Source organism: Hippopotamus amphibius, chromosome 2 (genome assembly GCF_030028045.1).
Source record: "Hippopotamus amphibius kiboko isolate mHipAmp2 chromosome 2, mHipAmp2.hap2, whole genome shotgun sequence".
Classification (NCBI taxonomy): domain Eukaryota; kingdom Metazoa; phylum Chordata; class Mammalia; order Artiodactyla; family Hippopotamidae; genus Hippopotamus; species Hippopotamus amphibius.
The window spans coordinates 218,034,228-218,058,018 of NC_080187.1; the positions used below are offsets into that span (position 1 = coordinate 218,034,228).

The 23,791-nt window shown below is 42.9% G+C and overlaps 2 protein-coding genes across 4 annotated transcripts in view; one reads left to right on the forward strand and one right to left on the reverse strand.

Annotated features, from left to right (window-relative positions):
• The window catches only part of ACSBG1 (acyl-CoA synthetase bubblegum family member 1), a 47,930-nt gene extending 45,526 nt beyond the window's left edge, over positions 1-2,404 (forward strand). Inside the window, exons 13-14 of the mRNA XM_057723721.1 lie at positions 253-499; positions 1,721-2,404. Coding sequence (XP_057579704.1) covers positions 253-499; positions 1,721-1,806 — 333 coding nt within the window. The 3' untranslated portion in view covers positions 1,807-2,404. The remainder of the gene's footprint in view (positions 1-252; positions 500-1,720) is intronic.
• A 1,180-nt stretch (positions 2,405-3,584) lies between these two features.
• On the reverse strand, positions 3,585-20,331 carry IDH3A (isocitrate dehydrogenase (NAD(+)) 3 catalytic subunit alpha). 3 transcript variants are annotated; one of them, XM_057723722.1, is made up of 11 exons: positions 20,247-20,331; positions 15,386-15,448; positions 13,229-13,312; positions 11,545-11,659; positions 10,052-10,239; positions 9,437-9,570; positions 8,467-8,569; positions 8,300-8,364; positions 7,241-7,325; positions 6,630-6,782; positions 3,585-4,335 (listed from the first exon to the last, which is right to left on the reverse strand). In XM_057723722.1, the coding sequence occupies exons 1-11, from the start codon at positions 20,271-20,273 to the stop codon at positions 4,252-4,254; spliced, it is 1,101 nt and encodes a 366-aa protein (XP_057579705.1). In that variant the 5' UTR covers positions 20,274-20,331; the 3' UTR covers positions 3,585-4,251. The 3 variants fall into 3 exon arrangements, with proteins under 3 accessions (XP_057579705.1, XP_057579707.1, XP_057579708.1); XM_057723724.1 differs by having other exon boundaries at positions 15,410-15,448; positions 20,247-20,302; XM_057723725.1 differs by lacking the exon at positions 15,386-15,448 and having other exon boundaries at positions 20,247-20,281.
• Between the last annotated feature and the right edge of the window lie 3,460 nt (positions 20,332-23,791).

Here is a 23,791-nt window from a genome sequence, read left to right on the forward strand (position 1 = left end):
ATATGGTCCCTATTTTACATGATGATCTCATTGGCTGAGGTCATCTAAATCTCAGGCCTCCCTTCCTTCCACCCCACCAGGGGGCTCAACAGCAGTCCAGGTAGCATCCTACTCATTCTAGAACCGTCTCTTGGAAACAGAGCTCCCAGTTCTGTTCCACATCCTTGACGATCGCCAGTGAGACCTCCTCCAAGACCAGGGCATGCATCTTGTGGGGTGGGGCTGGGTTCTGATCTATCTCTGGCTTTTCAGTGCACTCTGGATCCTGATACCTCTGACCCAACCGATAATCTGACAGAACAAGCTGTGGAGTTCTGCCAGAGGGTGGGCAGCAAAGCCACCACAGTATCTGAGGTCGTGGGGAAGAAGGACGAGGCCGTGTACCAGGCCATTGAAGAGGGGATCCAGAGAGTCAACATGAATGCAGCTGCTCGACCCTACCACATCCAGAAGTGGGCCATTCTCGAGAGGGACTTCTCCATTTCGGGTGGAGAGTTGGGTAGGTTGTTTTCTTCACACCATTGCAGGGGCTGTGCAGGAGGGCAGAGGCCATGGCAGAGCCTGGGAGGTGCCCACTAGAAGCAGCCATGCCCAACAGAAGGTCCCTGATGGCACTTTGAATGACACCCACCTCCTTCCTGTGGGAGGACATTGATTGCTCAGTGCCTGGGCTTGTGGTTGGGTAGAGCCTGTTCAACGTACAAGATGTGTGCTGGAACTCATGAATTTGAACATACATTTAACTTAGCTTTGACTAAGGAACCATTGTCCCCTGAAATCACAATGGGACCACCAGGCAGACACCAAGGCCCTGTTAGTATTTGGGGTGGAGTCAGCTGGCTCTAGGAAGTGAGACCACCAAAATCTTCTGTAAAATCAGCTCATGCAAAGGGTAAAGGGATGAAGCCCTCTGGGCCATGTTCCACAGAACCAGAAAAGGCCTCTGGTGTAGCCTCAGTTGGATGGATGAAGTCAGTCTTGGCTGTAGCATCTCGGGGTGTTCATGGCATGAGGTGGGGGGTGGAAATGGCTTCTTCAGTTTGATTCCCTCCAACCCATTAAGGTTGAACCCAGACGCAACTATCCTCAGTAATGCTGAACTGCTATCAGTGACCCGGAGCTTATCTGGTTGTCTGGTGCTAACAAATTGAATGCAAGGTCAACCAGATAGATGTCCTCTCTAAGCAGTGTATGTAAATGTTTTTGATTTTGAAGTCTCCAGTTACACAGTCTAGTGTGAGTTAGCACAAAATGGAGTTGAAGCTACCCAAATCAGAGCCCTTTTAACCTGGCATTAGAGGAGAGAACCAAGGCCAAGAAAAGTGGTATGAGGAAGACCTCTCATAAAGACCAAGGCAGAGGCCCTCCTTGACCAGGGCTTTCGCCTGCTCCCATCACAAGCAATCAAAGCATAATGCCCAACACCCTACGAACGTTCATTGAAATGCAGAGATGATTTCCCTATTAGTCATTGTCATTAAATCACCCCACTTCCTCTGTATTCTACTGGCTACTTTGACCAACCCTGGTACAGCATGAGGAGCCACACAGGGGTGTGACCACCAGGGGCAGGGATCGCCATGAGCCATCTTGGAGGACGGCTACTTGGTCTGGCTTAATTCTAGAGCTACGGGACTCATTATGTCTAGATCTTTACCACACACCTTCCCAGACATCTCAGGGCCCAGGCCTCACTCATGTCTCCCAATCTCTCTTTTAGGTCCCACGATGAAGCTGAAACGGCTCACAGTCCTGGAGAAGTACAAAGATATCATCGATTCCTTTTACCAAGAGCAAAAAAAGTAATCAGGGGGTTATCCTTCCCCGGTTTCTCCTGAAGATGGCAGGCTGAGCGTTTTCCTGGCCCCCAGGTCCTCTTCAGTCCGGGCACATGGATGTCTGGCAAGTCTGTTAGGTTCTCCGGGTCGGGTACAGTCCTGACATCTACATTTGCTGGGTCTTATTGCCAACACTAGCCGACAATTCTGAGAAGCTTCATGTGTGGATAGTTTTAAAGGTATTGCTTTTTGTTCGGGTGACAAATGAGATCAGCTCTGCTTCCAGAACTAAAGTGCTGAGAGTTTTTGGCCTTCGTTACAGGTAGATTTAAAAGGCTGCTAGCTCACTTAATAGGCCAGCCAGCGCGCGAGGCTGGGTGTTGGGGGAGGGAGGAGGGGGAAGATGGCTCAGATAACCAGCGGGCCGCAGGGTAAGCGCTCAGTTGTAATTCACCTAATGCCTGACTTACTCTGGAATCTTGTTGGACACGGCCGACGCCATCATCGCATTACCAGGCACTCCACCATGCACACGCCCACTGACTTTGATGCTTCCTAAAACTGCTGCCGCCTATGTGATTGTATTTAATGTGAAATTTGAAATTAAACTTTTTAACAGAACTATCAATAAGTCCCTGATTTTTTGTCGATTGAGCAGACCAGTCCAGAGTTGTGGGTATTTAACCCACAGAACAGTGTGCAATAGGTATGCCAGTGACCTTCAGTGCCCTGGAATAAGCAAAGGTGTGAGAGGGGTTCAAGCGGTACATTCCAGTGAAAGCAGTCAACTGGTGCCAGTCTGTCACCACCATGCCACCCTGCCCACTCTGATTTTTGTCTGTTTGTTTGTTTTGGCTGAGCCATGCGGCTTGTGGGATTTTAGTTCCCCAACTAGGGATCGAACTCGTGACCCCTCACCCTGCCCACTCGGGACAAGCAGCCATTCTTAGCAGCAGGCTGAGCCAAAATAACCCAGGCGTCTAAATGGGATATTAGTAGAGAAAGCATACACCTCAATTTGTTTGGGAATTCTTTATTAGTGTAAACCCAACTGATAATTAGCACACTTCAATAAAACAAAAGAAGCAGCAGTTTAAACAAAGTAAAATACATCTAACGTTGTAAGTCTGGTTACCAGCCTGATAAAGGACCCAGGCAGGGGTATGTGTTGTCGTTGAGAAATCCCCTTGTGACCAGGGAACACAACGCAAAGCTGCAGGTTTGCACTGTTACACAAGGGCCAAGAAGGACATGAGTTGCCTTTGGTGTGGGACCAAAGGGTTCATGAAAATAGTGTGTGAAGATTAAAGAAAAATCATGCTAAGGATGGGGAATGGAGGAGGGTTGGGGAAGTACCTTAAGGTCAAAAGCTGAGCCAAGCTCCAGGGTGACATGATTTTGTGAATCAACTCAGGCTGACTCTGCAACTCATCTTTAACTGGTGGTGCTGAGGCAGAGGGGGGTAATTTGGTGTTTTAGGGAAAGGGTAGCCACTGAAATATAAAATCGATAGCCAGCACCCCAGGTTCCTCAACTGTAGTCAAATTTTATATGGTCAGGCCTCTTAGCGGTATCGGCAGGAGTGCTGTCCACTTCCAGACAACGACAGACACGCTTAGGGAAGAGTGATCGCACACAATGGTTGGTTCCTACGTCCAACTCAGGGTCCGCACGGGGGACTGAGGGCTGTATCATGCACAATGCTTGATATATGTCCAATGAAAAGGAAAAACCACCCCCTCGTTAAAAGCTCTTGCCAAGAATAGTAAATCTCAAGATAACAAAAATAACTGAAAACACAATGCATTTGTGTCTTTGTACCCGATATATTACCCATATCTTATTAACAAAAATTACATTTCTCATTATATATTTCTCGGATCTGAAGTCTTTATTCACACTCAGTAATTCATATAAAGTACAAATCAGTCTTTAATTTCCATATCACTAAGAAATATATCATATTCACTGTTTTTGATGTAAACTTTCCCAGGAAATCTCTCGTGTCCATATAGTTTTATAAGAATATTGTGCTGTTACGTCAACACTCTATTTTATTTCCATTATACTTTTCGTAAACCAAGGAAATCAGTGTTTTTCTTTAAAAAGATAGATGTTTTCTCCTATTAGTTCCATATCATGATATTTACAGTTAAAGAAAAACTGCTGTAACTGAAGCATAAAATGGTTAACAATGGCAAATGATACAGTTCACTTAGAGTTTACAAAAAATGTGTACCAGATAGACATTTAATAAATAAAACAAGCACTTGGAAAAAGTCTTTTGAAAGCAGGCCTAGGGACATCACTTGCCTCCTTGCACAGATTTTGTTAAAAGGCCAGGTTCTAAAAGTGTACTCTGTCAAGAAACAAGCAACGAATGCACAAATGAATACTAATGGGGGGGTATTCTAATACAGGCTGACACGGCGTCCGTTAGGAGTGACTGATCCAAATACCATCTGTAGAAGCCTTAATCTAAATCTTTTACTCGGCGACAGATTTCTTCTGTGAAGTCTGAGCATTTTGCATTGCCTCCCAAATCTTTTGTTAAGCTCTGAGAAAAGGAAAAAGCAAAGATAAAAAATGTACCCACAAATTAAACCAAAGCAAGGATGTTTTTATTTAAACCCCTTGGTGAGATACCAGCTGAGTTACCTGGCTCCTCTTTCATTTAGTTCATCATTTCAAAGTGAGACCTGCTCCACCACCATCTACCTATCCCAGGAGGACGTGGAAAAGCTAATTTGATAGTGTACACAGAAACACTCTGGAAGAATAAGACGCTCTCGCTACAAAGGTAAGCAGGGAGGCTTTCCAAAACTGTCCCTAAGGAAGCATTTGATTATGGACATTTAAATGACAGTGAATATAAACAAGAGGTTGCATAAATCCCTTGGGGAACTTTTAAAAGTTTTTTCTTTCTTTCTTTTTTTGAAGAACTTTTATTGAGATACAATGGACATACAATAAACTGCATATATTTAAAGTGTACAATTTGATATTTTTTTCTTATTAGTAATGTATATATGGCAATCCCAATCTCCCAATTCATTTCTTTTTTTTTTTTAAGACACATTTTGACCTATTTTTGGAGGCTGAGAAACAAATTCTACAGAAATATTTAAATCACTGACTCTTAAACTCCCATCCTTGGGAAAGAAATCCTCCCATATTCCCTGTTTCCTACCAGCTTATGCTCTCTTTACTCCCAAATGTAACTCAATATATTTAATTCTCTTGTCCCATTGCATCCTAAGCAATTTAAAGGGCCTACTGTGTAATTTAGGCAACTCTCTGCTGGGCTCTATGAGCAGCTTCTCAAATACAGTGTCAGAATAAAAAAATATATATAATCATATGCCCCTCAATATCACTATATCAGGCTGTTAAAAACAAGCTTGGGTTTCTTATATTTTGGCCGTAAGAATTTCAAATTATAGAATTTTTTAAAAAGAAGCAAACCTTGAAGATATTATGCTAAGTGAAGTAAGACAGTCACAACAGTACAAATAGTATATGACTCCACTTATATGCGGTACCCAGAGCAGTCAAATTCATAGAGGCAGAAAGTAGGATGGTGGTTGCCAGTGGTCCTGGGGGAACGGCAGAAAATAGGTAAATCACTGTTTAATGGGGACAGTTTCAGTTTAGGAAAATGAAAAAGTCTGGAGATGGATGGTGGTGAAGACTGCACAACAATGTGAAAAATGTCAATATTTAATACCTATGGACCATGTACCTCAAAAATTATTAAAATGGTCGATTTTATACCATGTATATTTTATCCTTTTTTTTTTTTGCACACGGGCTTAGTTGCTCCGCGGCATGTGGGATCTTCCAGGAGCTGGGATCGAACCTGTGACCTCTGCATTGGCAGGTGGATTCTTAACCACTGCGCCACCTAGGAAGCCCCTATCCTTTTTTAAAACGATAATTTTTTTTTAAAAAAGGAAGAGACATCGACTAGGGATCAGCCTTTCAGGCCCAGCCTTGTAAAGCCACGACTTCCTCTGTTCTCCTCCCACGTTCAGAATAATTGATCCTCACCCTCCTATAGGCCACAACTGCTTATGGAAATGGTGCAGCTTGTTGGGTAAGAGCCAGACCAGGTGTAAACTCCAACTTTGCCAGTTAGGAGCTGCGAGACCTTACTTAATCTCTTACTTAATCTCTCTGTGCCTTGGTTTCCTCATCTATAAGATGGGCTTAATTGCAGTATCTAGGTCACAGAGTAGTAGAGATTTGCTGAGATGATATATATATATAATGAATATAAAATGTAAGTATTCAATTAATATCAGCCATTCTATAAAATTTCTATTACTTTTATATCACAGATACACATAGTATAACATACTGCACCACTCTATTACAGACACATCTGCATCTGTACCTACTGCTAGATTCCAAGCTCCTTGAGGCCTGAGACCTTACCTTATTCCTCATTTTATTACATTCTCCGTACCCTATAATGTACAAAATAGATGTTTGCTGGGAAGAGGAAAAAGCTACTGAGGAAAATTAATGGACTTGGCCAAGATCCCACGGGTAACAACAGGGTAACTAGGCCTGCACTGCTCTGACACCCACACCACTGTTCTTCCCAATGCACCCTGGTCACCCTACTTCAGTGCTTCTCAGCCCTTCCCTGATGAAATACGTGAATCCTGCCTTCAGGAGGAGGTGTGCACATGCCTGAGTTCACCCAGGGAGCCCGCGTTAGGAATGCCTGTTCCACATCCAATCCTTTGGCCCTCTTCAGAAGGACCATCATCTGTCCTTCACACACATAAAACCCAAGGAGGAAATGCACTTCACCCAGCACAAGTATGGCAAAATTACCAATACCTTCCCATCCTTAATTGTGGCAAAACATGCCATCTCAATCTTTGCAGCGTGGTCAAAAAGCCCCATGTGACGTAGCATCATCACGGCACTGAGCAGGAGGGCTGTGGGGTTGGCCATGTCCTTGCCCGCGATGTCCGGGGCGGTGCCGTGAACCTGCCCGGGTCGGGGTAGGGGGGGAAGAGCACAGTCAGGAGGGAGACAGGAGCAAACAGCCCTCTTCCAGGGAAGCTGGGCCCTTAATCAGCTTTCCTCACGGATGAAAATAACTACTGAATAGCTGCTCGGACACATGTCTTAGAAATGAAGCCTCAGAAAAATAAAGACTTAAGTAATTTTTTTTAAGTCCAAAAACATGGACTAACAATCTTATCCAGTCAACTTTCGGTAAAATATTTCAACTGAGGAAGGATATATAATAAATAATAAAGATAAAAAAGAAATAAGAAAACGAATGAATAAACCAAGCGTATGTGAAAAGCTAAACAAAGCTTCATTTTCTTCTGACAATTGGAAAAACTCAAGAGTTAAAACATATTTATGCAGATAACCCCTCCTGGGTTCTCATGTCATTCTGGCTTGAACTCTGCTTCAGGTGTCACCAGAGTCCTTACCGACTCGAAGATCGCAACTCCATTGGCTCCAATGTTGCCACTTGGTGTCACACCAAGACCTCCAATCAATCCCGCACACAGGTCACTGGGGGCAGAGAAGCATTTCAAAGGATATTTTGAAAAGCGAAACATCTCACCTAGCACCCAGACTTCCATCTTTAAAAACTATTCTCCACTATAAGGAACCTGGGCTCCTTGGAGAAATGACTGATTGCAGGACTACAGTTAGGAAAATACAGGATGAGCCTGAAGCACCTTATTGTGCCAGAGAGCAAATGATGGGTTGTGTCAAAAGGACACAGAGATAGCTCAAAGGGACTCCCACTGGCCAAGTCTGCACAACGTAAGCATCAATATAAAAGATAATAGTGACAGATATAAAGTAGTAACCAAGAGTCCAAACTGATATAGATAAATAAGTAAACAAATAAGAGAGAAGGAAAACCTCATCCTTACAGGAGAATGCCAACTAATAAATGTAGAAGGAATGACGGACTTAGAAAAGCACCATTTGGCCACCATCACATGTATGTGTGTAGAGACAAAGAGAGAAAAAAGAAGGAGAAGGAGGAAGATGAAGGAAGGGAAAGGGAGAGAAGGAGGGTGGGGGGTAGTAATAAAGTAAGTCTGGTAAAATGTTAACATTTGGTGAATGTGGGTGCCAAGTACATGGGAATTCTTTGCACCATTCTTGCAACTTTTCTGTAAGTCTCAAATTATACCAAAAGTTACAAAAAATTTGTAAAAATGAATACCCACCTACCTAGTTATACATGATAAAACACTGAAATCAATCAATCAACCAACCAATAAAATATCCGTAAAATGGAAAGAGGGAACTAATGGTCAGGGAGCAAGAGCCCAGAGCTGATTTGGCAAATGAATGAATACGCCGCCCAACATATAACCACTGACATCACCACCTGAAATGGTAGACTTCAACTCGTATCTTATAACAAATGCTCTATTTTATAATACTTGATTAAAATTCTTAAGCCACAATTTATTTTAGGACATTTATAAATAAACTGTACACTAAAAGGCTACAGCCAGACTCACCTAAGGATGTCTCCGTACAAATTTGGCATAACAAGAACATCAAACTGGGACGGGTCTTGGACCATCTAAGAAAAATGCATGTGCACATTTAGTAATCAAAAACTGTGCACCACACGTCCACACCATACACCACAAAAAGTAGCAGGTAAGTGTGAATATATACTTACATTCAAACATACTGTATCAAGGTACATCTCATTAAATTTAATATCTTTACAGTTTTCTGCAACTTCCCTGCATTTTTGCAGAAAAAGCCCATCTGACATTCGCCTGTATTTAATCAAATAAAAATTATTGAAAGCAAAGACTTGCAGAGAGAAAGTGATCAAATCAGAGAAGTAAAGTAAGTTCAAGGAATTTAAGTTCCAGAAGCCAAGATGTCTGATTTCAATTACAGTAAAATTATTTTTTTTTGGCAATCAGTAAAATGCAAACTTAAATGTTTTAGGATACTTCTAGAAGCACAAAAGGGTAAAGAATGTCATATAGTTTGATCGGAATAAAGAAGACTATATTTTTATAGTGTTAACCAGCAAGAATTAAGAAATATCGATTAATAAGAAAATGTTAAGATTGCCTTTAAAGGTTAACTCATTCAATTATTTAAATGGTTTTACTATTTTACATGATCAACACTTTTCTTAGGTTAGGAAACCTGCTTCCTAATACACTGAGCTAGCCTTCAGTACACTAGGGCTGAGGGGAATCCACACTGCTAGAATGATACATCAGGTCGTATTAGCACTGTGAGCACTATTTTAAGCCCCTGAGCAGGTGGCCATTTCAGAAACATGCCTGCTATTTCACTCCCGACACAGAAACGACTGCCCTTTTACGGATGTGGCCTTCGCTAGCTGGCCACAGCATCTGGGGATCCAGACTCTCCGGCTTCCTTCCCAATGATTCTCAGGCCCTCCTTAAACTTCCAGGACCTGAATTCCTACTCCAGTATCCACCCAGTGAAGCACATTAAATAGGAGCTTCTGACACAAGAGAAATGCCTGACCCTCTGGCCGGCTACAAGGCCGCTTTCCAGCGCTATCCGGAATCAATGAGCAAGCTGGTGAGAGGAAAGGAAAGCCCTGTCACGGCTCCTCGCCCACAAAGACGGAGGGCACGCCGCCCGCAGGGACTCACATGATGTTGGCTTTGTGCACGGCCGTGACGTTGCTCCGGTGATTGTTCCGCGCGTACTCAAAGGCGAACTCCGCGATGCGCTTGCTTGCCTCCTCGGTGATGAGCTTGATACTCTGCACAACTCCATCCACGATCTGAAACACAGGAAGTCCCGTCTCGCTGAAAGGGTGTGGCAACAACCCGGTCCAAGAGCACCAGCGGTGCGCAGACGACACCATCTGTGGCAGGCTTGCAAGGCGCCCGCGAAGGAGAGCATCATGCTTGCGGCAGGGCGGGCAGGCTCACCACGTTCACCCCTAGGAGCCGGGTATTATAAGCCCTGCACAGATGAGGAAGGCCGGGGTGCAGAGGTGGTCACCTACGCAGCTGACGATTCAAAATTCAAACAGAGGACACGTTCCCAAGCCCGTGCTGTGAAGCACCGCACCCCCTTGCCCAGGCCTCCATTTGAGTACTGTCAGCCAGAGACCTGGGACAAGACAAACATCCACAACTCCTCACAGAGTGAAAGGGAACTGTCTCTGGGAAATATTTTCAACTGGGCGTTTGAACAGTGGTCCCAAGTGCATAGACAGCAACCCAACTAAGAATGAAAAAGTAACCAAATGAACATACCACATGCTCAATTCCACTGTATTCTCCTTCTGTGTTCTCCCGAATGGTGACAATATTTACATCACTGTAAGGGGTTTTATAGCCTTCGATTGAGACACATGGTCGGACATTTGCATAAAGGTCAAATGTTTTACGCAGCAATAAATTCATAGATGGGTGACCAGCGGCTATTGGGGTTTTTAAAGGGCCTGTAATAAAGAAGAATATCCAGATGACAACAGGATATATTCTTTTCTTTTTCTTTATAAACACAAGTACATAATGTTGACACTTGCCCCTCAGCTTGGGAGGTTGGGAGGGAGGGACTGATCCAGGACCCAGCAGATACAAAAATCCACGGATGCTCTGTCCCTTATTATAAAATGACACTGTATTTGCATATAACCTATGCATATCCTCTTGTAAACTTTAAATCATCTCTAGACTATTTATAAGACCCAATACAATGTAAACACTATGTAAATAGTTGCCAGTGGAAAAAAATTCAAGTTTTGCTTTTTGGAACTTTCTGGAATTTTTCTTTTTTTAAAAAAGCATTTTCAATACGCGGTTGGTTGAATCCACGCATGCACAACACGTGGATATGGAGGGCCGACTGTATTTGAAATTCCAATTTTTATTTTTTCCACTATTCCATCAGAGCTATATTTAGGATCCTTTCTTTGGACATCAAGGAGCTGTGTGACACATCTAACACACACACTTCATGAATCAGGGGACACCTTTATAACAGAACAAAGGGCATTTGAGAGGACAGACAGGTGCCCTGTTTCCAAGTCTGGTGTCCTCCTCATCGTAAATGAGTCCATCCGTGGCGGGTCACTCTCAGGCAACAGTCAGCGTCCACCCCCAGTACCACCTACAGACCCACCTGGGCTACCGTGTACAATGTGTTCTGCCTCTAACTTGACCTTCTCTCTCAGATTTAGATGAAGGAAGAAATTTCCTCAATGAAGCTTTCTGGAATGTCAACTGCATTGAGCACCTACTGACTCAGGACCAAGCTCTGTATCAGGTCCTTGACATTAGCTAATCCTATGACACCATATCTCTATGAGGTGTTAACTCTATTGCTGACTTTTTTTTTTTTTTTTTTTTTCTGCACTGCGTTGGCTTTCAGGGTCTTAGTTCCCTGACCAGGGGTCAAACCTGCACCCCAGGCAGTGAAAGTGCCAAGTCCTGACCACTGCTCTGCCAGGGAATTCTCTATTGCTGTCATTTAAAGGTGAAGGGGAAAAAAAGCGTAAGAAATTTGCCCAAGCCTCTCAGCCAGTAAGTGGCAGGGGTGAGATTCACAGTGAATCTGTCTGGATTTAAAGCCTGTGCTGAACTCCAATCTATTACATGCTAGTATTTTGAATCATGACCTGAAGCGTGTATGAATTAAAATTAACAAAAATGTAAAAATTATGCAAAAGATAAATCTAGGTAAAGATAAATATAACACCTATAGCAGAAATCAATAATAACCATCATATCCACTTCAGTGCTACCTTTCAAGCCCATCTTGTTCTTATCCATGGACTCTTTGGCTTCTGGAGGGATCATCCACTTTCCTCCTGGTCCTTGAATGGCGGTGACGTTCCGCTCCTCCCACTGAATGGGTGCCTAGATGCCACACCACAGAGCACAGTGAACTGGAAAGACCTACACGTGACTGACATTCACACTACAGTTATAAACAAACTTCTTCAACTTTGGATGCGACTGGTGAAAACACATACAAAAAAGGTTCAGAAAGTTCCTGGCATGCAAGAAGAGATGTTATGCTCTAGCATGCCCAGAGGGATTCTCCACATTACCCTTGTCCTGTCATCACTCCTAGCTGCCACCTGCCCACTTCTTTTTCTCACAATCACTCTTAACGTGGCTATAATTAGAATATTACAAGGAGCAGAGAAATATGATTCACAGAAATATCACAAAGTACTGATACACGGATGAATCTTGAAGATATTATGCTAAGTGAAAAGAGCCAATCATAAAAACCATGTAATTTTAAGACTCTATAATGAAATTTCCAGAATAGGCAAATCTACAGAGAGAGAAAGTAGATTACTGGTTGCCTAGGGCTGGTGATGGGAGGGGGTAGGGTGGGAGAGAGAAGGGTGATGGGGAGTGACTGCTGATGAGTATGGGGTTTCTTTTTGGGTGATGAAAATGTTCCAAAATTAGACTGTGGTGATGGTTGCACAGCTCTATGAATGAACTGAACGGTATACTTTACATGATGAATTGAACAGTATATGAAATAAATCTCAATAAAGCTGTTAAGGAAAAAAAAAGATACATTACATATGTATCTATGAAAGCAACAGTTTTAAGGTATAAACCAGCGTTATCCTTTCTTTTCACCCACACCCTTCAATGTGTACACACACATCTGATAGCCAACTGGGCATGCACTAGGAATAGGAACATGGAGCAAGACTTGGCCCTGGTTCACAAGGAGCTTACAGCTGAGCGTGATCATGTTTCAGTTCCCTTGGGGAATGCTATGGTATAAGCATCACTTCCTCTGTAGTTTTCATTAGAAACTCATGTAGAAAAACAATGTATGTTTAGTATAAACAAATTGAATTCCTTGACTTATAGCTGTCGGTATCATAACAACCACTGATTTAATCTTAAACATTATTTCACTTAGTAGCTATAAACAGTAAGAATGAAGCAACAGGTCAAACAAAGTTCAAGTTTCCTAAATTCTCTAGATTTTAAAATATCTACGTGCATTGAAGGTTAGGCTGTTGGGTAATAATACCTCATACTTGATATTACCACACCAGGAAAGAAAAAAAAAAGACTCTTTTAAAACCTCCCATATAGTTTTTTGAAATAACAATTCTATTCTCTTTTTTTGGCAGGAAGGAAGAATGAGATAGAGGTGACTTGGCGGGGCTTAAAGACTTTAAATCCAGGCTGGGTTCAAAAATCCACAAAGATTACAGTACTGCTTGGATTACTTTATGTATAACTGATGCCAATGCAGGAGCTTAAACTATTGACAATGACAGAAGCAAACAACACTCTTAAAGTCAGAATCTGTGAAGTTTAACACAGATCTCGCCAACCTCATACAAATGTGAACAAAATTCATCCTAAGAGTTCACAGTCTCCAATTGGCTAAGAAAACGTCTCTACAAATTATGAACAAAAGTATTTTTTAAGCCCACTTACTTTGGCAGCATCAAAAATCTTCATAACTGCGGCTGAAATTTCTGGGCCAATTCCATCTCCTGGAATTAAAGTTACTGTCTTAACCTGAATATAAGAAATCATCAAAGAATACAGTCAGAATCGATTTTTGAAGGGTTAGAAAAGAACATCATTGACAGAAAAATCCAGTTTATGGGTTTTCTTAACTCAGAAGAAATGCCTTTAAGAAAACAGACCTACCTCCCAAGGCTCATCAAAGTGGAGGCAAGAATCAAGAGACTCCACAACTCTACTCCCTAGCTGAGTCCAGAGATTTTAAAAAGAACTTAAGTGATGTTCTCCAGATAAAACAAAAATAAACTACAAGGTAAACTTCCCAATCGATACTTCTTTTCAGACTAACTACAAAGAGACCAATTAACTCAAGTCTGTAAAACCAAGGAGAGCAAAACATTTCAACAGCATTCTCTCACTAAAATTTAGAGGGTTTCCCACCAAGGCAAGCACTTTCCTCTCCACCGGGGGCCTAGAAAGTTTGGTTTCTCGTGCAACTCGTTCAGTCTTACAAAACACTCTCAGACACTTCCAGAGTATTGCTGAGGTCTGTTTGGGCACTCCAAAAATCAGACTTCATGTCAAGAGAAGGTCTCCATTTTCCTCAGTTCCTTTATAAAATTGGCTCCTGATGACAAAAGTAAGCCAAATAAGCTCAGCAAAGCTTATTTGGAGCCAGGAAGAATAGGGTATGTGATCATACCTGCAATGTCTAAATTACACTTAGAATGACAAGTATATTTATAACGTAACATCAACGATTTAGTTCAAAGGCTTCAAACAACATAAAGCCAGCATTTCAAACTTGGGGGAAAAAAATGTGTAAAGGAAATGATGAGAGGATTTAAATGAGTATTTCCATTTGGAAATTATATATGTCATTATTTGGGGACTTTCCCCTACCTAGAAGTTTGGCAGACAACAGTCCCTGGCCTTTTTCAGTTCCAGTTGCCTGGGCTACATTTTTTAAAAATCACTGATTCACATTTCCCTGGTCTTTTACCTTCCAGTGATGCTCCCTAAGCACATGGACTAATTATTTCTGAATTTTTCTGTACAACTGAAGAAATCTCTTTAAAAAATTAGTTTCTCTTCTTATTTCTTTCAAATATAACCCCCTCCCCACCAGGCTAATATATATTTTTTAATTGATAGCCTGAAAATTAAATAGTAGCAGAGAGCAATGATCATCTCACTAGCTTTCAGAATGCATTTGAAATGCTAGCTTAACTATCCTTGAAGTGCAAGCCTCATTCTGCATCTTTTGCAGCAAAAGCAGAGCCAAAAGAACCCCTTTGGCTTCTTCTTCCTGTTCTCCCAACATGTAAGAACAAATGTCATCAGGCCACCAGAAAAGTCTACTTTACTTCCACAGTTCAGAAAGTAAACGAAGAAAGGTGTGTGATGGTCTTATAAATCCCTCAAGATGTTATATGGGAGTATAGGAATTATGAAATCCAAATCAGATTCTGTAAGAAGGAGGTAAAATAAAAACTTATAGGAAGTCACTGACCCACAGTCTTAGAATGCTCTAAAAATGTGGTATCAGCTTTTAAAGCACAGAACTCTAATGCTGGGAATTCTAAAAGCAGCAGATTTAATGAGAAATAGATGATCTGCTAACATGAGAGTCTATGAAGACTACGTAAGGAAAGTATTGATACACATAAGCCTACAGGGCTTATAGATGTTTGAGGCATTCCTAATCGGCCATCAATCTACTGTTTTCAGGGAAGCTCACAAAATAAAAATGCAAAGCAGGTTTTGAAGCTTCTCAACAATTTTCTCTCAACTTGTACTAGTTTGGAAAAAAACTGTCTTACCCAAATGAGACTGTGAAATAAAGCAACAGGCTCAAGGGTAATGTCTATCTATTTTTAACAAGGCTCCTTCAAGACATTAATGTATTATAGCTTACGTAGCCAGCTATAATACAATTTTTTTTAACATGCAAGTGACCTAATAGATTTATGCATGTTCACTAATAATTGAAATATACACTATAAATATGGCCAATTTTCCCTAACTTTAAATAAGTGGAGATTAAATGCTATATAATGTGTTTGAGCATCTTTCTTGAGAAACTTCTAAAAGGCAAAAAAAAAAATACATAATTATACTCACACCACCAGCAAAACCTCTGGTCACCTGTTTTTGGTTGTGGAATGCCCCCAGCAGCCGAGAGACCTACATTTAATATCAACAAAGAACTGTTACGCACAGAATTAAGCCACATGTAGTTAAAAGGTAGAGATGGAACCATCTCTGACAGCTGATAAGGCTGCAACTTTGCACAGATATATTCAGGAATATTTTCCTTATGTATTAGTTCAATGTAGCAAGCATTCTCAGATTTGAAAACAAATATTCAGTTTACCTTTGCTTTGAGGATGTCAGTACCAATATGTACTTTTAAAGTCGATTTTACAAATATAAGTAGTCAAAAGATGTTGAAGCTGGAATGAAACTCTACTTTTTTAGCTCAAACATCGGATTTGTTTCAGATGATCCGGATGGTTTTATGTCAACATTCTTGACCACTGGGTCAATTTGGGGATAACACACCCTCTAAGAGAACCATCATTAATTTTAAGAGCCAGCAGGGTCTTAATAAATTCCAGAGCCCAACTCATTCATTATACAGTGGAGACACTGGGTCCAAAGAGTAGGGATTTGCCTAGGGTCACAGAGTGACTACAAAGGGACCAGAATCTGGGTCTCCTGACTCCTAGTCCAGGCTCCTCCAATTACAATTATGCCTATTCTTCTCCTATGAATATTAAGAAATTACACTTCATAATAAAAATCTAACAAAGTTTATTTAATACCATTTTGACACCTGTGTCATACAGAATGAAGATTTTAAATTAATTGCTGGGACAGGAGAAAGATACCAAAAAAAAAGAAAACAAATTAGTGACCTACTAATCCCACGACCCCAAGATATTACTACTGGTACATTTTTTTTTTCCACTTAACACTATGACACACCAGCAATATAAATTTTAAAAGGTTATTTTGAACTTTGATAATTCAGTCTTTGAAAACTGGTACAAAGACATATTACATTATAATAAACAGAATATAATCCAAAAAAATTGGGTACATAGACCAAAGGTATTAAAATTAAAATTCATTAAAAGTTTTAAAGGTTAACTTTTTTTTATGCTAGATACATGAGCAAAGATACATTTGTTATATCCTTGGGCTTCCTTTTGGGGGGCAGTTCTTTTTTTTTTTTTAGGCTAGTCAAGTGAAGCAATGGGAGTGGAGAAGGAACAAAGAAATCTGTAACTGGCTGTGATCAATTAATTGTATTGGGGGACAGTTCTTATAAGTCCTGAACCTTTGCTGTAATATCAGCATCTACTAAAGACACACCAACCAACAGCCAAGGAGCTGTGAACGAATTGTATCCTCTAACCTGGCATCTACAAGTCATCTCTCTGGACTGACAATAAAAGATAGGGTGAGACCCAAAAGAATACGCTAGGCCAAAACCACTGGCCAAAAACTTCATCCTAGGACGTGATTCACCCACAAGCAAATGGGCTGTTGGAAGGTAGACCATTTAAAGGCTACGTTACAAATTTTGCATAAGTCTTTCTCCCCACCCCCCAGAAAGAGAGAAAAAAACATTCACTCAAAACAGGCCCATGTCAAGACTGGGACTGACATATATACATTACTACATATAAAATAGATAACTAATAATAATAACCTGCTGTATAACACAGGGAACTCTACTCAATACTCTGTAATGGCCTACATGGGAAAAGAATCTTTTTTTTTTTAATTTTATTTATTTATTATTTTTTGGGGGTACACCAAGTTCAATCATCTGTTTTTATACACATATCCCCATCTTCCCTCACTGCCTCGAAAAAAAAAAAGAGCGGCTATATGTATAACTGATTCACTTTGCTGTACACCTGAAATGAATGCAAAATTGTAAATCAACGTAAATAACTATACTCCAATAAAAATTAAAAAAAAAAAAAACCCCAAAAAACTGGACCATGTCTTTGTGACAAAAGATGCAACCAAAATAACTAATTTAAAATGGAAATCCATGAGGCAAAGATTTTCGTGTTTTGTTCACTGTTCTATCTCCAGTACCTAGAACAGTGCCTAGCTCACAGCAGGTGCTCAGAATATTCTTGGAAAAACTGAGGCCAGCCTCAAGCATCTCTGTATCTGAGGAGTTCCCACTCCAGCAAATAGCTTTAATGCTTGCAATGATTTTCCCTAACAACCAGTCTTTTCTGTGTTTGTCATCTCTTCTTCATGATCTTAGAATAAGGTAGTATTGCATCTAAATCATTAGAATGACCCGGAACTTTAAGTAAAATAAGATTTTTTAAAGCACAGACTGACTTCTACTTTATAATACACTTGTACATATATTACATCATTTTATTTTTATAAAACCTGGAGAGGGCTTCCCTGGTGGCACAGTGGTTGAGAATCCGCCTGCCAATGCAGGGGACACGGGTTTGATCCCTCGTCAGGAAAGATCCCATATGCAGAGGAGCAACGAGGCCGGTGCGCCACAACGACTGAGCCTGCGCTCTAGAGCCTGCAAGCCACAACTATGAAGCCCACATGTCACAACTACTGAAGCCCACGTGCCTACAGCCCGAGTTCCACAACAAGAGAAGCCATAGCAACGAGAAGCCTGCGCACCACAACGAAGAGTAGCCTTCGCCCACCACCACCAGAGAAAGCCCGTGTGCAGCAACAAAGTCCCAATGCAGCCAAATTAAATAAATAAATAAATAAATAAATTTATTTAAAAAAAAACCCCAAACCCTGGAGAGATTGTATTGGTAGCCTTTTTCAGACAAGGAGACCAAGGCCAGGCTCACAGAATATGGACTGCACTTCTGACTTCTTGGGCCATCTTCATCTATAGCACCTCATTTCCTTTTCTACCTTCATCCTCCAACTTAAAAATATATAAATACAGTGCAGAATGTATGGCAGGTACTCACTCAACAAAAGCTTGCTGATGGGGGAATTGCCTTGTTACAATTATAGTATTTGAGAGCCAGAAAGGTCTTTAGAAACCCACTATTTTCTCTAAATAAAGCTTTTTTAGAAAAAAAATTTAAGCTGCAGATCTCTTTTTTTCAAATAAAACCTTAAATGTAACTCTAACAGAGGACTTGTTCTGATTGAAACACATCCAGCTCAGCATTCTCCTAATTCTGGGACATCAGCTTCCAAGGCACTGTCTACTCCAGTCCCTAGTGTGAGAAACTGGTCCAGAAGTCAAATGACTGCCAAAGGTCACACAGGGAGTCCATGTCAGAGGAGAACCTCGTCCTCAGACACTTTCTAAATATCTGCTATGTGGTTTTTTTTCTTGTAGACCACACTAAAGACAAACAAATTTACCAGCACATTTACTAGCTGTTTCAGTCCCTCATTCTGAAGCCTTAACGTATGTACCAAAGATGATTAGATGTTAAGTGTAAGCACAGTGATTAAAGGATTGCTTTCTGTTTAGACAATGACACAAAAGTTGCTTTACCTTCAGGAGCCAATGTGAAATAAGTTATCATCCTACACAAATCCAGGTCTGAAGAGAGTAACAAAGCAGAGCCCAGTTACTAAATAAAACCCAGCTATTGATGCCCAATTGTCTTCTTGAAGACTGTAAGGCAAGCATTTTGACAGTTAGGAAAGCTTCAGGTTTTTGTGTTCCTTCTGCATGTATTAGGTGCTCTCACATTATTTTATTCAATCCTCAAGTAACTCCATGAAGCAAGTATAGATATTTTATAGATGGCTTATTAAGGCTCAGAGATGTTAAGTAATTTGCTCAGGGTCACAGAGCCAATCAGTGGTACTGCCAAGATTTAAACCTAAGACTCCTAAGTTCCAGTGTAGAGTGCTTTTCACTAAATAACAGTGCATGTGGACCTCCCTTTAAACTCAAAACAAAGGAGAAGTACAGTATCAAATTTTATAGAAAAAAATTAAGTTGCTTACGGTAAGTTTCTAGGGGATCATTCTTTAAGAACAATAGACCTGAGGCCCATTTTTCCCTCTACCTGTATTCATTGTGTGACCTTGGCCACAGAGCAGGCAGAATGGGACTTGAAACTCGGAATCAGGAGACACCTGGGTTCCTCTTCCAGTTCTGAGGTGGACTTCCTGTGTGATCTTGAGCAATTACGTTTTCAGGGACAGTTAGCTCCACTGAGCTACCAAGGAATTGCAGGGATGGTCAGAAACCCTTTCCAGCTGCGGCAGGCATCAGAGCTGTCAAGGTGAGATCGCAGGATTCTCACCCATAAATGGTGAAGGAGAGGGCTTTGCTGGTCTCCCTCTCCCGGTCTCAGTGTTCAGGTGGCAATTCCAAGGTGCAAGGTGCCCTGTGTCCTCTGAAGGGGAAATAACTACACGATCAGACTGGGAAGAGCTCCAAGGGAGAAAAAATCTGGCAGGAAAATGACCTCGGGATTCCCTCACCTGGGAAAACCTCACAAGCTCGACGCACATGCCCCGGGCCAGGGAGGTTACCCGGCCCGGGCCGGAGCAGACACCGGGGGGAGGCCCGGGCAGCACTGGGGTGGGCTCTCCGCGCGATCAGCAGGCTACTGGGCCGGAGTCTCAGAAGCGGCCGGGATGGCGGAGCCGAAGCGACGGCTCCGGTGACCTTCCCGGGCTCCGCGCGTGGCCTGGGGTGCGGCCGGGGCAGCTGCCGGCGTGGCACCGGGATGTCGCCCGGGGCAGGACCGGAGGCCCCCGACTTGACCTTGATACCGTCCCCGCCCCCGGCGCGACCTTCCGGGAGCGGGGCTGCCTACACAACCGCACGCGGGCCACGCAGCGAGGCGCACAGGCTGCCAGGACAGGCTCCCTAACTGTCCCCAGCCGGCCGCGCGCCGCCGCCTCCCCATCGGGGCCCGCGCGCCTGCCCCTGCCCAGCACCTGGCCCGCCCGGCAGCCACAAGCCGGCCGGCCCGGCGCTCACCTTGGACATCCACGCGGGCCCAGCCATCGCATCCACTCCTCTCACCGCGGCTACAGCGGCGGCAGTAGTGCGCAGCCGCGCAGCCCGCTCCGGGAGCCCGCCCCCTCCTGGCCCCGCCCCCTGGGAGCCCCGCCCCGCGGGCCCGCCTGAGGGATTCTCCGACAGCGCTCCCGCTCCCTCCCCGGGCCGCAGGCTCCGCAGGCCAATCGCCGGGCTCGTCTCGCGGCGACGCGCTGAGCAGCGACCCGGAAGCCGCTGGCCGGGATCTCCCGGTAAGAGTCCTTCCTCTCCCCATTCATTCATAGATTCGCTGTTCAGGTGGGAGGTTTGTTCCGCGTCTGCTAGGTGCCAGTCACTCTTGTAGATTTGGAGGATATAGCTTCTCTTACGGAGTTTACGGCCTCAGGGAAGGAGATAGATCGTTTACTTGCTCCACAAATATTTGCTTTTATTTTTTAACAGCTTTATTGAGGTACAACTTATATACCTTAAAATTCACTCACTGTAATTTCTCGATGATTTTCATTAAATGTAAACAGTTGCACAGCCATCTCCACAATCTGTGGAAACACTCCTTGTGCCCATTTGCAGTCACTCCCAGCAGCTACTGATCTGCTTTCTGTCTTTAAAGCTCTACAAATATTTCTGAGTGACAGCTAGATACCAGGCACTGTTCTAAGTGCTGGGTTTTACAGTCCAGTAGGAAAGACAGGCACCTATGGAGTATCACACAAATATGTGAATTAATACTGTGACAAGAGTCAGGAAGGGAAAGTGCAAGGAGCAATGAGAAGGTAAAATCAGGGAACGTTCAAATCTAACAGAGAGGCCAGAGAAGGCCTTTCTGAGGACGTTATCACCCATACGCCCCTGCCTCCTCCTCCTCTCCTCAGCAACCACAGTCCTGAAGCTCTGCTGATCACAGGTCCCCTAGCTGGGTGCTGGGGTGATTTAGACCAAGTCTCCCCCCACCCCACTCAGGAAAAGGTTCTTTCCAGAGAAGAGCTACCCATCTACCCAGAAAAGTGGTGAATTAGGTGCAGAAGTGCTGCCCGTGGCTTCCATGAGGTAATAAAGTACAGCTAGGATACAGGGATCTCATCAGTCTCTTCTCCTAAGCTTTTCCTCTCATCAGGTCCTGGCCATCCCACCCAGAGGTGTTCTCCCCAGTCCCCCTCCACTCCATCCCCACTGCCACCCCACCCTCCTTCAGGACTGGCCATCTGATGCCCAGACAATTGCAGCAGCGTCCTCATCCGCCAACCTGCCACGTCCAGTCCTTTCTGCACACAGTACTCTTCTTCACTCACAGCTCTGACCAGGGCCCATCCAGGCCCTAAAACCTTCTGGCTCTCTCTTGCGTTCATCTCTCACCACTGTCTTTTTTCAGCCATATTTTCTGTCACTCCTTCCAGCCCCAAAGTCCTGGAGCGCCAGCCAAGTAGGGCTCCTGGCCAGCCCCCAAATGCTTCCCATATTTTACCCGCCCTGTGCTCATTCCATTCCCTCTGCCTGAGTGCCCTCCTGCACCATCTCCACCTGTTGAAATTGAAGCCACTTGTCAAGACTCAGCTCAGATGTTGGTTCCTTTGGGAAGCCCCCAGACTCACCCACATGTTCCTTCTCCCTACTCAGAGCCCCGTAGCACTTGGTTCTCGCCTCTCCCAGGAACCTTATCACATTCTCCCCTGCTCTGTACCACTGAGATCTTCCTCAAGCCCAGAGACAATCTGTTATGTCTTTGTTTCTGGAATATAGACTCCGAGAGTACTTGCTGCTCGGTGATTACAAAACAAATGCAAGATGACTTTCTCCAAGGTCCATTTAATCTTCACAACAGCTCCATGGGGAAACTGAGGTACAACTAGTAAGTGATGATGCTGACATTGTACTAGGATGCTTCTAATTACTAAGGCAGTTCTCCTAACTGCTAAGCTTCCCCTGGGGAGGGAGGTCATTCAGCTCAACGAAGGCTTCCCAAGAGTCCCTCTCAGGTGCACTGTGAGGACAAAGAAATAAATAAGCCCCAGCCCTACCCTCGGAGTCTAGTGAGGGAGAAACACAGAAGAAATCCAGCCAGTGATAGGTGCTGTAACAGTTTGGTGTGTGTGCGCACGGGGCGGAAGAGGGGTGTTGGTTAGGGAAGACTCCACCATGGAGAGGGCATTTAAATCAGTCCGTGAAGAGGTCAGCAGCCTAAGATAGGGCCATGAGGAGGGACCGGGGCCAGCAAAGACTTTGAGTCAGGGAAGTGTCAAATCCTCAGAAGCTCAGGTTCTTGGGACTGAAAGGACCTCAGAGGTTTCCTAGTCTAACTCCCACAAGGTGCTTCCTGATGCCAGAGCAGCTGGAGGGACGTTGGGGAGACAGAAAGCTACCTCCCCTTCAGCTGGGACCCATTGCCCGAGTCCAGGACTGCCAGCCACTACCCCTCATACTTGTTCCAGAGTTTCTCCAACGTGGAGGTCACTCTTCTCTGGACAAGCCCCTTTGTCCTGTCCCTTGCACTTCGTAGTGTCCAGAGATCCCATCAGCGAGGTATGTTTGGCCCAGATGGTGGGAAAACTTTGTCACTCAGGAGAAGGATCTAGAAGGTGTGCCCTTATTTGTGACTACAGCACTACCCAATCCAGGTGTGCTTCACTCTAAGAATTTTTTTTTTTTGTAATCAAGATGGCAATTTTTAAATTAATCAGTCAGCAAAATAGGAGTATAATTATTCACACACCAAAGGCTTTTAAAATTTTTACAAAAGGAACACAACTTTATTTCAACAGGATTTCCCTAATTGATTTTCCTAACTATTAAGACTTTAGTAAATAAATGGGCAAAGGACCTGGATAATCAGTTCATAGTCAAAGAAACACAAATAAATGTTTAAAATGTCCAACCTTAACCATAATCAAGTACATGCAAAGATACTTTAAATTTGAAGCTTTTACTCCTTTTATTAGAAAGTGTAAATAAAATGCTAATGTCCTCTACTATCTAATTTATGGTGAAACTGCCATACTGTTAAGTTTTGGCTGGCCTTATAAACTGCCGCAATCTTTGTGGAAAACAGTTTAGAGATGTATCTCAAGAGCTATTAAGTGTTCTTACTCTTTCACCTAGTAAATCCATTCCTGAGAATTAATCCCTTGAGAAATCTCCTAAGAAAAATCCACAGTCATCAGCACAAAGATATTTATTGTAGGATTATCTATAATTTAAAAAATTAAAACAGAAACAGTCTAGATAATTACAAGGAAATGATTACATAATTTAGGGTATGGATTGAATGGAACACCACACAGCCCTCAAAAGTGATCATTATGAAGACTCTTTAGTATCTTGGTTTTTATGGTTTAGTGTTCAGGAAAAAAATACCGAATTTAAAATGTTTTCTCTGCTCTGCTATAACTTCTTTCTATATGTGAGCAGAGACTAGCAGGGAAACTACTTCCTCCCACAGTCTTCCCTCACTCAATAAAATCCAGCTGCAATCTCCCAGTTGCTCAGACCACAGGACTTGAAGGTAAGCTCTATTTTCCAGATAGATCCAG